The sequence below is a fragment of the Oncorhynchus mykiss genome, chromosome 11 (assembly GCF_013265735.2).
Source record: "Oncorhynchus mykiss isolate Arlee chromosome 11, USDA_OmykA_1.1, whole genome shotgun sequence".
Classification (NCBI taxonomy): domain Eukaryota; kingdom Metazoa; phylum Chordata; class Actinopteri; order Salmoniformes; family Salmonidae; genus Oncorhynchus; species Oncorhynchus mykiss.
In genome coordinates, this window is record NC_048575.1 from 74,039,453 (window position 1) to 74,054,994 (window position 15,542).

Below are 15,542 nucleotides of genomic sequence, written 5' to 3' on the forward strand. Positions count from 1 at the left end.
CTTTTGTGAATAATAAGGAGCATCCAGATGCTGCACTTGATGAATTTATGAAATGTCTTCTTCCAATTATTGATAAACATGCACCTGTTAAAAAAGGGACTGTTAGAACTGTTGAAGCTCCATGGATTGAAGAGGAATTGAAAAATGATATGGTTGAAAGAGATGGGGCAAAAATAATGGCTAATAATTCTGGCTGCACATCTGACTGGCTGACTTGCTGAAAATTGAGCAATTATGTGACTAAACTCAACAAAAAGAAGAATAAACTGTATTATGAAGCCAATATCAATAATAGAAAGAATGATAGAAAGAAAAACAGTTTGAGTATTTTAAATGAAATTATGGGCAGAATAACAAATTCAACTCCATCTTTCATTTAATCCAAAGGCTTCTTCATCACAAAACCATTTGCTGTTGCCAATAATTTTTATGATCAGTTCATTAGCAAAGAGGGCAAACTTAGGCAGGAAATGCTATCAACAAACTGTCAGGTGCGTGAATGAGGACCCAAAAGCGAATTAACAAAACAGAGTTTCTTTAATGACGAAACACAAGTAGGCTCAGATGGACAGGCAGATTCCGACAGGACAGGACAAGGTTAGCTGAACAGGCAGATTCCGACAGGACAGGACAAGGTTGCAGCAAACACGACGATAGTCTGGTTCAGGCATGAGTAACACAAACGAGAATCCGACAAAGACAGAAGCAGAAACAGAGAGAGATATAGAGACCTAATCAGAGGGAAAAAGGGAACAGGTGGGAAAAGGGGTGAACGAGGTAGTTAGAGAAGACAAGGAACAGCTGGGGGAAAGAGGGGAAGAAAAGGTAACCTAATACGACCAGCAGAGGGAGACAGGGTGAAGAGAAAGAACAGGAACAGGACACAACATGACAATACATGACAGTACCCCCCCACTCACCGAGCGCCTCCTGGCGCACTCGAGGAGGAAACCTGGCGGCAACGGAGGAAATCATCGATCAGCGAACGGTCCAGCACGTCCCGAGAGGGAACCCAACTCCTCTCCTCAGGACCGTACCCCTCCCAATCCACTAGGTACTGGTGACCACGGCCCCGAGGACGCATGTCCAAAATCTTACGGACCCTGTAGATAGGTGCGCCCTCGACAAGGATGGGGGGGGGGGGGGGGAGACGAGCGGGGGCGCGAAGAACGGGCTTAACACAGGAGACATGGAAGACCGGGTGGACGCGACGAAGATATCGCGGAAGAAGAAGTCGCACTGCGACAGGATTAATGATCTGAGAAATACGTAACGGACCAATGAACCGCGGGGTCAACTTGCGAGAAGCTGTCTTAAGGGGAAGGTTCTGAGTGGAGAGCCAAACTCTCTGACCGCGACAATATCTAGGACTCTTAGTTCTACGCTTATTAGCAGCTCTCACAGTCTGCGCCCTATAACGGCAAAGTGCAGACCTGACCCTCTTCCAGGTGCGCTCGCAACGTTGGACAAAAGCCTGAGCGGAGGGGACGCTGGACTCGGCGAACTGAGATGAGAACAGCGGAGGCTGGTACCCGAGGCTACTCTGAAAAGGAGATAGCCCGGTCGCAGACGAAGGAAGCGAGTTGTGGGCGTATTCTGCCCAGGGGAGCTGTTCTGACCAAGACGCAGGGTTGCGAAAAGAAAGACTGCGTAAGATGCGACCAATAGTCTGATTGGCCCGTTCTGCTTGACCGTTAGACTGGGGGTGAAAGCCGGAAGAGAGACTGACGGAAGCCCCAATCAAACGGCAAAACTCCCTCCAAAATTGAGACGTGAATTGCGGACCTCTGTCCGAAACGACGTCTGACGGAAGGCCATGAATTCTGAAAACATTCTCGATGATGATTTGTGCCGTCTCTTTAGCAGAAGGAAGCTTAGCAAGGGGAATAAAATGAGCCGCCTTAGAGAACCTATCGACAACCGTAAGAATAACAGTCTTCCCCGCTGACGAAGGCAGTCCGGTGACAAAATCTAAGGCGATGTGAGACCACGGTCGAGAGGGAATGGGAAGCGGCCTGAGACGGCCGGCAGGAGGGGAGTTACCGGACTTAGTCTGCGCGCAGACCGAACAAGCAGCCACGAAACGACGCGTGTCATGCTCCCGGGTGGGCCACCAAAAACGCTGGCGAATGGAAGCAAGCGTACCCCGAACGCCAGGGTGGCCGGCTAACTTGGCAGAGTGAGCCCACTGAAGAACGGCCAGACGAGTAGGAACGGGAACGAAAAGAAGGTTCCTAGGACAAGCGCGCGGCGACGGAGTGTGAGTGAGTGCTTGCTTTACCTGCCTCTCAATTCCCCAGACAGTCAACCCGACAACACGCCCCTCAGGGAGAATCCCCTCAGGGTCAGTGGAGGCTACTGAAGAACTGAAGAGACGAGATAAAGCATCAGGCTTGGTGTTCTTAGAGCCCGGACGATAAGAAATCACGAACTCGAAACGAGCGAAAAACAGCGCCCAGCGCGCCTGACGCGCATTAAGTCGTTTGGCAGAACGGATGTACTCAAGGTTCCTATGGTCAGTCCAAACGACAAAAGGAACGGTCGCCCCCTCCAACCACTGTCGCCATTCGCCTAGGGCTAAGCGGATGGCGAGCAGTTCGCGGTTTCCCACATCATAGTTACGTTCCGACGGCGACAGGCGATGAGAAAAATACGCGCAAGGGTGGACCTTGTCGTCAGAGAGGGAGCGCTGAGAAAGAATGGCTCCCACGCCCACCTCTGACGCGTCAACCTCGACAACGAACTGTCTAGAGACGTCAGGTGTAACAAGGATAGGTGCGGATGTAAAACGATTCTTGAGGAGATCAAAAGCTCCCTGGGCGGAAACGGACCACTTAAAGCACGTCTTGACAGAAGTAAGGGCTGTGAGAGGAGCTGCCACCTGACCGAAATTACGGATGAAACGACGATAGAAGTTCGCGAAGCCGAGAAAGCGCTGCAGCTCGACGCGTGACTTAGGGACGGGCCAATCAATGACAGCTTGGACCTTAGCGGGATCCATCTTAATGCCTTCAGCGGAAATAACAGAACCGAGAAATGTGACGGAGGAGGCATGAAAAGTGCACTTCTCAGCCTTCACAAAAAGACAATTCTCTAAAAGGCGCTGGAGGACACGTTGAACGTGCTGAACATGAATCTGGAGTGACGGTGAAAAAATCAGGATATCGTCAAGGTAAACGAAAACAAAGATGTTCAGCATGTCTCTCAGGACATCATTGACTAATGCCTGAAAGACAGCTGGAGCGTTAGCGAGGCCGAAAGGAAGAACCCGGTATTCAAAGTGCCCTAACGGAGTGTTAAACGCCGTCTTCCACTCGTCCCCCTCCCTGATGCGCACGAGATGGTAAGCGTTACGAAGGTCCAACTTAGTGAAAAACCTGGCTCCCTGCAGGATCTCGAAGGCTGAAGACATAAGAGGAAGCGGATAACGATTCTTCACTGTTATGTCATTCAGCCCTCGATAATCTATGCAGGGGCGCAGGGACCCGTCCTTCTTCTTAACAAAAAAAACCCCCGCTCCGGCGGGAGAGGAGGAGGGGACTATGGTACCGGCGGCAAGAGCTACAGACAAATAATCTTCGAGAGCCTTACGTTCGGGAGCCGACAGAGAGTATAGTCTACCCGGGGGGGAGTGGTTCCCGGAAGGAGATCAATACTACAATCATACGACCGGTGTGGAGGAAGAGAGGTGGCCCTGGACCGACTGAACACCGTGCGCAGATCGTGATATTCCTCCGGCACCCCTGTCAAATCACCAGGCTCCTCCTGTGAAGAAGAGACAGAGGAAACAGGAGGGATAGCAGACATTAAACATTTCACATGACAAGAGACGTTCCAGGAGAGGATAGAATTACTAGACCAATTAATAGAAGGATTATGACAAACTAGCCAGGGATGGCCCAAAACAACAGGTGTAAAAGGTGAACGAAAAATTAAAAAAGAAATGGTTTCGCTATGATTACCAGAGACAGTGAGGGTTAAAGGTAGCGTCTCACGCTGAATCCTGGGGAGAGGACTACCATCCAAGGCGAACAAGGCCGTGGGCTCCCTTAACTGTCTGAGAGGAATGTCATGTTCCCGAGCCCAGGTCTCGTCCATAAAACAGCCCTCCGCCCCAGAGTCTATCAAGGCACTGCAGGAAGCTGACGAACCGGTCCAGCGTAGATGGACCGACAAGGTAGTGCAGGATCTTGAAGGAGAGACAGGAGTAGTAGCGCTCACCAGTAGCCCTCCGCTTACTGATGAGCTCTGGCTTTTACTGGACATGAAGTGACAAAATGACCAGCGGAACCGCAATAGAGACAGAGGCGGTTGGTGATTCTCCGTTCCCTCTCTTTAGTCGAGATGCGGATACCTCCCAGCTGCATAGGCTCAGCACCCGAGCCGGCAGAGGAAGATGGTAGTGATGCGGAGAGGGGGGCAACGGAGAACGCGAGCTCCTTTCCACGAGCTCGGTGACGAAGATCAACCCGTCGCTCAATGCGAATAGCGAGTTCAATCAAGGAATCCACGCTGGAAGGAACCTCCCGGGAGAGAATCTCATCCTTTACCTCTGCGCGGAGACCCTCCAGAAAACGAGCGAGCAAAGCCGGCTCGTTCCAGCCACTGGAGGCAGCAAGAGTGCGAAACTCAATAGAGTAGTCTGTTATGGATCGATTACCTTGACATAGGGAAGACAGGACCCTGGAAGCCTCCTCCCCAAAAACAGATCGATCAAAAACCCGTATCATCTCCTCCTTAAAGTCCTGATACTGGTTAGTACACTCAGCCCTTGCCTCCCAGATTGCCGTGCCCCACTCACGAGCCCGTCCAGTAAGGAGAGATATGACGTAGGCGATACGAGCAGTGCTCCTGGAGTAAGTGTTGGGCTGGAGAGAAAACACAATATCACACTGGGTGAGGAACGAGCGGCATTCAGTGGGCTCCCCAGAGTAACACGGCGGGTTATTGATTCTGGGCTCCGGAGATTCGAAAGCCCTGGAAGTGGCCGGTGGATCGAGGCGGAGATGGTGAACCTGTTCTGTGAGGTTGGAGACTTGGGTGGCCAGGGTCTCAACGGCATGTCGAGCAGCAGACAATTCCTGCTCGTGTCTGCCTAGCATCGCTCCCTGGATCTCGACGGCTGAGTGGAGAGGATCCGAAGTCGCTGGGTCCATTCTTGGTCGGATTCTTCTGTCAGGTGCGTGAATGAGGACCCAAAAGCGAATTAACAAAACAGAGTTTCTTTAATGACGAAACACACGTAGGCTCAGATGGACAGGCAGATTCCGACAGGACAGGACAAGGTTAGCTGAACAGGCAGATTCCGACAGGACAGGACAAGGTTGCAGCAAACACGACGATAGTCTGGTTCAGGCATGAGTAACACAAACGAGAATCCGACAAAGACAGAAGCAGAAACAGAGAGAGATATAGAGACCTAATCAGAGGGAAAAAGGGAACAGGTGGGAAAAGGGGTGAACGAGGTAGTTAGAGAAGACAAGGAACAGCTGGGGGAAAGAGGGGAAGAAAAGGTAACCTAATACGACCAGCAGAGGGAGACAGGGTGAAGAGAAAGAACAGGAACAGGACACAACATGACAATACATGACACAAACAGTGAGCCATTGTACTCATGCATAAAAAAATATATAATGAAAGAAAAGCATTGAAAGTTAGAATTTTGTCAAGTTTATGTGGGAGAGGTGGAAAAATTATTGCTATTGATCAATAATGACAATCCTCCTGGCATTGACAATTTAGATGGAAATCTACTAAAGATGGTAGCTGACTATAGCCACACCTATCAGTCATATATTTAAACTGAGCATAGAGGAAAGTATTTGTCCTGGAGGGAAGCCAAAGTCATTCTACTACCCAAGAGTGGTAAAGAGTGGCCTTTACTGGTTCTAACAGCAGACCTATCAGCTTGCTGCTAGCTCTTAGCAAACTGTTGGAAAAAATGGTGTTTGATCAAATACAATGCTATTTCTCTGTAAACCAATTAACAACAGACTTTCAGCATGCTTATAGAGAAGGGCACTCAACATGTACTGCACTGACATAAATGACTGATGACTGGTTGAAATAAATTGATAATAAGAAGATTGTGTGATCTGCACTGTTAGATTTCAGTACAGCCTTTGATATTATTGATGATACTCTGTTGTTGAGAACGTATGTGTTATGGCTTTTCAACATCTGCAATATCGTGGATTCAGAGCTATATATCTAATATAACTTAGGTTTTATTTAATGGAAGATGATCTAATGTTAAATGTGTGGTGTACCACAGGGCAGCTCTCTGGGCCCTCTACTCTTTTCTGTTTTGATCAATGACCTGCCACTGGCATTAAACAAAGCATGTGTGTCTATGTGTGCTGATGATTCAATCATATACGCATCAGCAACCACAGTTAATAAAGTAACAAAGAGTTGCAGTTTTGGAACTAACAGCATTGTATTTGGTGCAAATCATTCCCTAAGTTCTATACCTCAGCTAAATCTGGTAATGAATGATGTGACTATTGAATAAGTTGAGGAGACTAAATTACTTGGTGTTACCTTAGATTATAAACTGTCATGGACAAAACATATAAATTCAATGGTTGTAAAGATGGGGAAAGGTCTGTAATAAAGAGACGGTCTGTTTTTTTAACACCGCACTCCAAAAAGCAAGTCCCGCAGGCTCTAGTTTGATCATATCTTGATTATTGTCAACTCATAGGGTCAAGTGCTGCAAGTGCTTGCTCTTCATTGTAATCAGAGGTCTAATATTAACACTATGCAAGCCAGTCCCTAGAATTTCTAAGCAAGCAGCTGGAGGCAGGGCTTTCTCCTATAGAGTTACATTTTTTATGGAATGGTCTGCCTATCCATGTGAGAGACGCAGACTCGGTCTCAACCTTTAAATCTTTATTGAAGTCTCATCACTTCTGTAGGTCCTATGATTGAGTGTAGTCTGGGCCAGGAGTGTGAAGGTGAACGGAAGGCACTGGAGCAACGAACCACGCTTGCTGTCTCTGTCTGGCCGGTTCCCCTGTCTCCACTGGGATTCTCTTCCTCTAACTCTATTACAGGGGCTGAGTCACTGGTTTACTGGTGGTATTCCGTGCCGTCCCTAAAGGGGTGCGTCACTTGAGTGGATTGAGTCACTTGACGTGATCTTCCTGTCTGGGTTGGTGCCCCCCCTTGGGTTCTTGCCGTGGGGGAGATCTTTGTGGGCAATACTCAACCTTGTCTCAGGATGGTAAGTTTGTGGTTGAAGATATCCATCTAGTGGTGTGGGGGCTGTGCTTTGGCAAAGTGGGTGGGGTTATATCCTGCCTGTTTTGCCCTGTCCGGGGCTATCGTTGGACGGGGCCACAGTGTCTACTGACCCCTCCTGTCTCAGCCTCCAGTATTTATGCTGCAGTAGTTTGTGTGTTGGGGGGCTAGGGCCGGTCTGTTAAATCTGGAGTATTTCTCGTCTTATTCGGTGTCCTGTGTGAATTTAAATTTGCTCTCTCTAATTCTCACTCTCTTTCTCTCGTTCTCTCTTCTTCTTTCTCTCTTTCTCTCTTTCTCTCTTTCTTTCTCTCTCTCGGAGGACCTGAGCCCTAGGACCATGCCTCAGGGCTACCTGGCCTGATGACTCCTTGATGTCCCCAGTCCACCTGGCCGTGCTGCTGCTCCAGTTTCACCAGTTTCAACTGTTCTGCCTGCAGCTATGGAACCCTGACCTGTTCACCGGACGTGCTACCTGCCCCAGACCTGCTGTTTTCAACTATCTAGAGACAGCAGGAGAGGTAGAGATACTCTGAATGATCGGCTATGAAAAGCCAACTGACATTTACTCCTGAGGTGCTGACCTGTTGCACTCTCGACAACCACTGTGATTATTATTATTTTACCCTGCTGGTCATCTATGAACATTTGAACATCTTAGGCATGTTCTGTTATAATCTCCACCGGCACAGCCAGAAGAGGAATGGCCACCCCTCATAGCTTGGTTCCTCTCTAGGTTTCTTCCTAGGTTTTGGCCTTTCTATGGAGTTGTTCCTAGCCACTGTGCTTCTACAGCTGCGTTGCTTTCTGTACAGCACTTTGAGATATCTGCTGATGTAAGAAGGGCTTTATAAATACATTTGATTTGTTTTTTGGGGGGGTTTTAAGCTGGGTTTCTGTACAGCACTTTGAGACAGCAGCTGATGTAAGAAGGGCTTTATAAATAAATGTGATTGATTGGTTGATTGATTGACTAAGAGTTTAAGAAAGGCTAATTGCATCACTTCTTGTTTTTGTAAGAAACACCAATTTGTTGGAAATTCCAATTTGTTTGCATAGTAAACTGAAATGGAGCGCTGACACACACATTTACCCCACCAGACATTCCACTAGGGTTTTTTTCACAGTCCCCAGGTTTAGAACAAATGAAAGGAAATGTACAGTATTATACAAAGCCATGAGTGCATGAAACTCTCTTCAATCTCATATAGCGCAAGTAAACAGCAAACCTGGTTTAAAAAAATAAATGAAGCAACACTTCATGACACAACGCCTCTCCCCCATGTCACCTACTTGTTGTGTGTATGTACTGACATGTACGTGGAACTGATAGAGGCACACACAAACACACTACATGTTCATATTTTAAATGTATGTAAAGTCTTTTGTCTGTAATGTTTTTTCGTTATGTGTCAGACCCCAGTAGTCACCATTGGTGTTGCCATGGGGATCCTAATAAATCAACACAAAAAAACCCACCTGAGGCCGAGCCTGCATACCCATGCTTTAACTATGCAGCAGACTATCTTCAGACATGTCACTCCCCTCTCCCAAATGGCAAACGACATCAAAATGACTGGATGCATGAGTCACAATAAAAAATGTCTGATGTCGTTTAACATTTCCACACATTGTATCAAGAGCCTAGCAAATACCACATAGTGTAAATTAACATCTCCCAAGTGTGTGTTGTTGGAGGGTAGTTTTCCAGCAGCCTGACTTGCATCAGAACGTTCAAAGGGGTGGATGAAGGTGATAAGAAGCCGAAGGATTGGTGATGATACTGGGTTAGGATCCCAAACATCTCAGTGGAGGATCCATGGCTACAGGAAGTTAGCATCATACCCAGTTGGGATCCACACATACAGTACATCATAGGATAGCATGGACTGACTATCATATCATCTGTGTTAATGTGCCCGCTAGTTAAACTGCAATGTAAGCATCTTCAAAATGGGATGCTACCTACGGTTTTAAACCATGTGACAGATTGCACAGCTTGGACTCAGAGACTCTGAGAAACCAATATGCTACTTCAGATGGAATAGCAATCTATAAATCCACTGAACCCAACAAAGCCCATCCGTTTATATTGAGTTACAATCTGAAATCATATCAAACAGTATTGTGACACAGTCCATAGAGACAGTCCACAAAGTTGTCAACTGGGATTGTAGAATTGATGAATCGAAAGGATTTCACACATCGATGCATTGCGCCAATATACTTTTATTTATGTGAAATACCATTCCACAGACAGACAGGTACATATGGTGTGATCAATGAACATGTGTCACAGCGGGTGGATAATACAACATCGTTTTTGAGACATAAAGTATCAAAGTATAATTAATAGAACTTTAACATTCAGTAAACTATCAACATTTTCAATACAATATGTTTTGTTTCATCTGTAAAAAGAAAATAAATATTTGATTGGTCTTTATATTTTTGTATAGCTTTGCTTTGATAATAAACATGTCTCGGAGTGTTTCATGTCTCAGAGTATAAGGCAAAGTATTAGGTCATGGAACAACATTCTCAACACCCTCTATTTCAAAATGCAAAATGATCTCATTAGAATATGCCAAAAGTAATGATATTTAACCATTGTAGCCAAATGTCAGCCATGCTGACTTATTAGTATCACCGAAGCTGACATATTAGTATCACCCAAGCTGACATATTAGGGTCACCCAAGCTGACATATTAGGGTCACCCAAGCTGACATATTATTATCACCCAAGCTGGCATACTAGAGTCACCCAAGCTGACATATTAGTATCACCCAAACTGACATATTCGTGTCACCCAAGCTGACATATTAGTGTCACCCAAGCTGACATATTAGTATCACCCAAGCTGGTATATTAGTATCACCCAAGCTGACATTGTAGTGTCACCCAAGCTGACATATTAGTATCACCCAACCTGGCATACTAGTGTCACCCAAGCTGACATATTAGGGTCACCCAAGCTGACAAATTAGTGTCACCCAAGCTGATATATTAGTGTCACCCAAGCTGACATATTAGTATCATCCAATCTGACATATTAGTGTCACCCAAGATGACATATTAGTGTCACCCAAGATGACATTTAGTGTTACCCAAACTGACATATTAGTATCACCCAAGCTGACATATTAGCGTCACCCACGCTACACATTAGTGTCACCCAAGCTGACATATTAATGTCACCCAAGCTGGCATATTAGTGTCACCCAAGCTGACATAGTTGTGTCACCCAAGCTGACATATTAGTGTCACCCAAGCTGACATATTAGTATCACCCAAGCTGACATATTAGTGTCACCCAAGCTGACATATTTGTGTCACCCAAGCTGACATATTAGTGTCACCCAAGCTGACATATTAGTATCACCCAAGCTGACATTTTAGTGTCACCCAAGCTGATACAATATGTACCAACAACAGATGAAGTGTGTTCATATATCAGTTATCTATCATCTACTCTAACTACTTTTTTCTGAAGATGTAAGGAACATGTATATACAATACTGTAACCATTCAAGATGCATGTACAGTATGTTTTGAAATTGAACACAATCATAATGGCGGTGTATTATCATTGTGTGCATCTACGCCATATTATAAAGTGCAAAATGAAAACAAAGCTATTTGTTTACAGTACGGTGAATTGACAATGTGCAATTGTATTATGTCCTCTGTGACCTTGCTGCAACCTTACTGCGACCTTGCTGCTTTTAACAAAACGCTCAGCGAAATGAGATAATTGTTGTCTGTCTTGACTGTTTTTAGACAGGACAGTAATCATAATTCAATCACCCGGCTGCTGAATTGTAACACCAAAATATTGGTGTGCTCAATCATGTGAAACCAAATAGTCCAATACAGTAGGTTTTATTTAACTGGGCAAGTCAGATAAGAACAAATTCTTATTTACAATGAGGCCTAGGAACAGTGGGTTAACTGCCTTGTTCGATCTACCAACCTTTCGATTACAGGCCCAACGCTCTAACCACTAGGCTACCTTCCATTACATTACAAAATAAATGTCCTCAGCCTCCAAAACAGATGTAAGTATTTTAGTGAAGTGCATTTATCTTTTAGTTCTTTGTTTTTGCGTCTCTCCAGTGCATTGTATTGTACTTGTCCTAGTAGTTTCTTTACAACAAATCTAATAGAAGACATCATGACTATTTTTAGAATTCCAACAACAATACATATTGATGAGCTATTCAAGTTTCCCTTTTATTTGGCAACTACATTATAAAATGGTGTACTTTCCATTTACTTGTTTTACTGTTCTCTCTCCTTCCATTCTGTGAGCCATTTACTCCACACAATGGTTGACTTTCATAGCTTTGGTCAAAATGTGTATTATACAGATGTATAGAGATTATCAGTATTCCAAGATGTCACTGGCAATCATGCACAACACTCTAAAGAGCACTGGAACAGCAATGGTGGAAATATTGCCCAGAGTTGGATTAGTGCTTTATTGCAGGGCTTCACAGGCCATTTGATGATCAGTATAGCAAAGTCTGTGTCCCAGAATGAGACATAGGATAGAAACCTGGTTTCAGAAGTGTCTTTAAGATGAAAGTGCTTCCTGGTTCTTTTATCTAGTGTGAATGTCATTACTTTTTAATTTTAAAAAACAAGATAGAATATATTACTATGGTATGCTCAAAGTCGCCATAGGAAGAGTATTGCATTCCAAGGACAACAAGGAGCTACCAAGGCATGGAAGTGGATTGAAGGTTATTGCTCCTGCTTCAATTCCCCAGAGCAGAGCTTCCTCATGGATGAGCCTAAAGTTCTATATTGAACATGTCTAGCCAGCGATATCACATGTGAAATGTATACTTGTGATGTATTGCCTAATATAGCCGTGTATACATTCCATCACATTCATCATATTCCCCGTGTACAGAGCAGACATCTCTGTTATAATGTTATTATGCATATATGTCACATATCAAGCAAATACTGTATGATTTCCCAGTGATATGCTAATACAACACCCATCACGTCTGAGTTATAGGTTTTTCAATGGCAGTAAGGTATGTTATGATCCTTATGACAGTGACATATGTTATGATCCTTATGGCAGTGAGAAATGTTATGATCCTTATGGCAGTGAGATATCTTATGATCCTTATGGCAGTGAGAAATGTTATGATCCTTATGGCAGTGAGAAATGTTATGATCCTTATGGCAGTGAGAAATGTTATGATCCTTATGGCAGTGAGATATGTTATGATCCTTATGGCAGTGAGAAATGTTATGATCCTTATGGCAGTGAGATATCTTATGATCCTTATGGCAGTGAGAAATGTTATGATCCTTATGACAGTGACATATGTTATGATCCTTATGGCAGTGAGAAATGTTATGATCCTTATGGCAGTGAGAAATGTTATGATCCTTATGGCAGTGAGATATCTTATGATCCTTATGGCAGTGAGATATCTTATGATCCTTATGGCAGTGAGATATCTTATGATCCTTATGGCAGTGAGAAATGTTATGATCCTTATGGCAGTGAGATATGTTATGATCCTTATGGCAGTGAGAAATGTTATGATCCTTATGGCAGTGAGATATCTTATGATCCTTATGGCAGTGAGAAATGTTATGATCCTTATGGCAGTGAGATATCTTATGATCCTTATGGCAGTGACATATGTTATGATCCTTATGGCAGTGAGAAATGTTATGATCCTTATGGCAGTGAGAAATGTTATGATCCTTATGGCAGTGAGATATCTTATGATCCTTATGGCAGTGAGAAATGTTATGATCCTTATGGCAGTGAGAAATGTTATGATCCTTATGACAGTGAGATATCTTATGATCCTTATGGCAGTGAGAAATGTTATGATCCTTATGGCAGTGAGATATCTTATGATCCTTATGGCAGTGAGAAATGTTATGATCCTTATGGCAGTGAGATATGTTATGATCCTTATGGCAGTGAGAAATGTTATGATCCTTATGGCAGTGAGATATCTTATGATCCTTATGGCAGTGAGAAATGTTATGATCCTTATGGCAGTGAGAAATGTTATGATCCTTATGACAGTGAGATACGTCATGATCGTTATGGCTGTGAGATATGTTGTGGTCGTTATGGGGTGCTCAGTGAAGCTAATAGTCCACAGTATGTCAATAAGAACAGTTGTCCAAAAACGACTTTTACGATATGATCATGTAGTCCACTAAACAGCCCTTTTGATCATGCAGAACTGTGAAATATACATTTATTATGAAATATTAACTTGTTTGTTGTTGTTCGTTTGTTGTTGTTTGATACACAGTACAGATGTAAAACCCATTGTTCATTCCCGCCACTGACCCCTTGACCCGCGACCCTATTAACAAAGTTGGTCACAGTTGGTTCACAATAAGTTAATAATGACACACCTCTGTTTGTTACACAGTCATATGGATATACACTGATAATAAGGTCTACAAATGTTTCAAGAGACGACTGGTTAAATCCATGCACTTCATGCACAGATGATGGTCAACCTCCAGGCCACCGTAGTTAAGGGTCTCAATGGGTTCCATTCAGAAAGGAGATAAAGGAGCATGTTGGGAAATATGCCCATGAAGTCATTTGGATGAGAGCCATGCCTTTCTGTCAGTTTATTTAGATGGTGGATTAATTGTCTGTTGTTGTTGTTGAGCTGTTTTTTCTCAGTCATTTGTCCAGGTGTCTTACAGCAGTCTCTTTCAGAGGGTCAGGAGGCCATGGCCGTCCCCGCCTACTTCATGCCACTCCGAAGCACCTGATTGGCTGCGATAAGCATGACGCTGATGATGAAAGCGATGGCAAAAGCACATATCAGGCTCTTGCGTACACACGTCTGCTTGACTTGCTGCGTTGGACTAGCTGCTTGACAGGGAAAGGAGACAAGAAGAGAAGGAGGAAAGTGAGAGATTATCAAGAAGGAGAGACATGCACCTGTGAGTCCTTTGAATAAAATCTATTTTGATGCTCTGCACATATCTGACACCGGAGGCAAGTTACATTGTAATCTCATCTCCAAATGTACAAGTATATGAACACAATTATTACGGCTGAAAACTGCTTGGAGATGTGTTTTTACACCAGTGTGTACGATACATAATTACCTAGATTACAGCTCTGATTTCAGTTAGCTCCAAACAAGATAACAAATGCATTGGCACCTGAGAAGCATGATAAAATAGAATATATTAAGGAGTTTGGTGGACAGAGCCTTGCAAAAGTTTTCATCAATCTTGGCGTTCATCCTATTTTGTTGCATTACAACCTGTAATTTAAATTTATTTTTATTTGGATTTTATGTAATGGACATACACTAAAATAGTCCAAATTGGTGAAAAAAAATACATACAAATAAAATTGGTGCGTGCATTTGTATTCACCCCCTTTGCTATGAAGCCACAAAATAAGATCTGGTGCAACCAATTACCTTCAGAAGTCATATAATTAGTTAAATAAAGTCCACCTGTGTGCCATCTAAGTCTCACATGATCTGTCACGTGATCTACGCATATATACACCTGTTATAAAAGTTCCCAGAGTCTGCAACACCACCAAGCAAGGGGCACCACCAAGCAAGTGGCACCATGAAGACCAAGGAGCTCTCCAAACAGGTCAGGGACAAAGTTGCGGAGAAGTACAGATCAGGGTTGGGTTATAAAAAAATATCAGAAACTTTGAACATCCCGCTGAGCACCATTAAATCCATTATTAAAAAATGGAAAGAATATGGCACCACAGCAGTCCTGCCAAGAGAGGGCCGCCCACCAAAACTCACAGACCAGGCAAGGAGGGCATTAATCAGAGAGGCAAACAAAGAGACCAAAGATAAACCTGAAGGAGCTGCAAATCTGCAAAGCACCAAAGGGGAGATTGGAGTATCTGTCCATAGGACCACTTTAAGCCGTACACTCCACAGAACTGGGCTTTATGGAAGAGTGGCAAGAAAAAAAAAACATTGCTGGTAGAAAGAAATAAGCAAACATGTTTGCCAAAAGGCATGTGGGAGACTCCCCAAACATATGGAAGAAGGTACTCTGGTCAGAAGAGACTACAATTTAGGTTTTTGCTATCAAGGAAAACGCTATTCTGGCGCAAACCCAACTCCTCTCATTACCCCGAGAATACCATCACAGTGAAGCATGGTTGTGGCAACATCATGCTGTGGGGATGTTTTTCATCGCCAGGGACTGGGAAACTGGTCAGAATTGAAGGAATCATGGATGGCACTAAATACAGGGAAATTCTTGAGGGAAACCTGTTTCAGTCTGAGTGGT

At 44.1% G+C, this 15,542-nt stretch overlaps 1 protein-coding gene across 2 annotated transcripts in view; it reads right to left on the reverse strand.

Annotated features, from left to right (window-relative positions):
- Positions 1-9,454: 9,454 nt before the first annotated feature.
- The window catches only part of LOC110536374 (calcium-binding protein 7), a 56,925-nt gene continuing 50,837 nt past the window's right edge, over positions 9,455-15,542 (reverse strand). Inside the window, exon 5 of one of the 2 annotated variants that reach the window (XM_021622127.2) lies at positions 9,455-14,133. In XM_021622127.2, coding sequence (XP_021477802.1) covers positions 14,003-14,133 — 131 coding nt within the window. In that variant the 3' untranslated portion in view covers positions 9,455-14,002. The remainder of the gene's footprint in view (positions 14,134-15,542) is intronic. The other variant, XM_021622128.2, reaches the window with a different exon arrangement.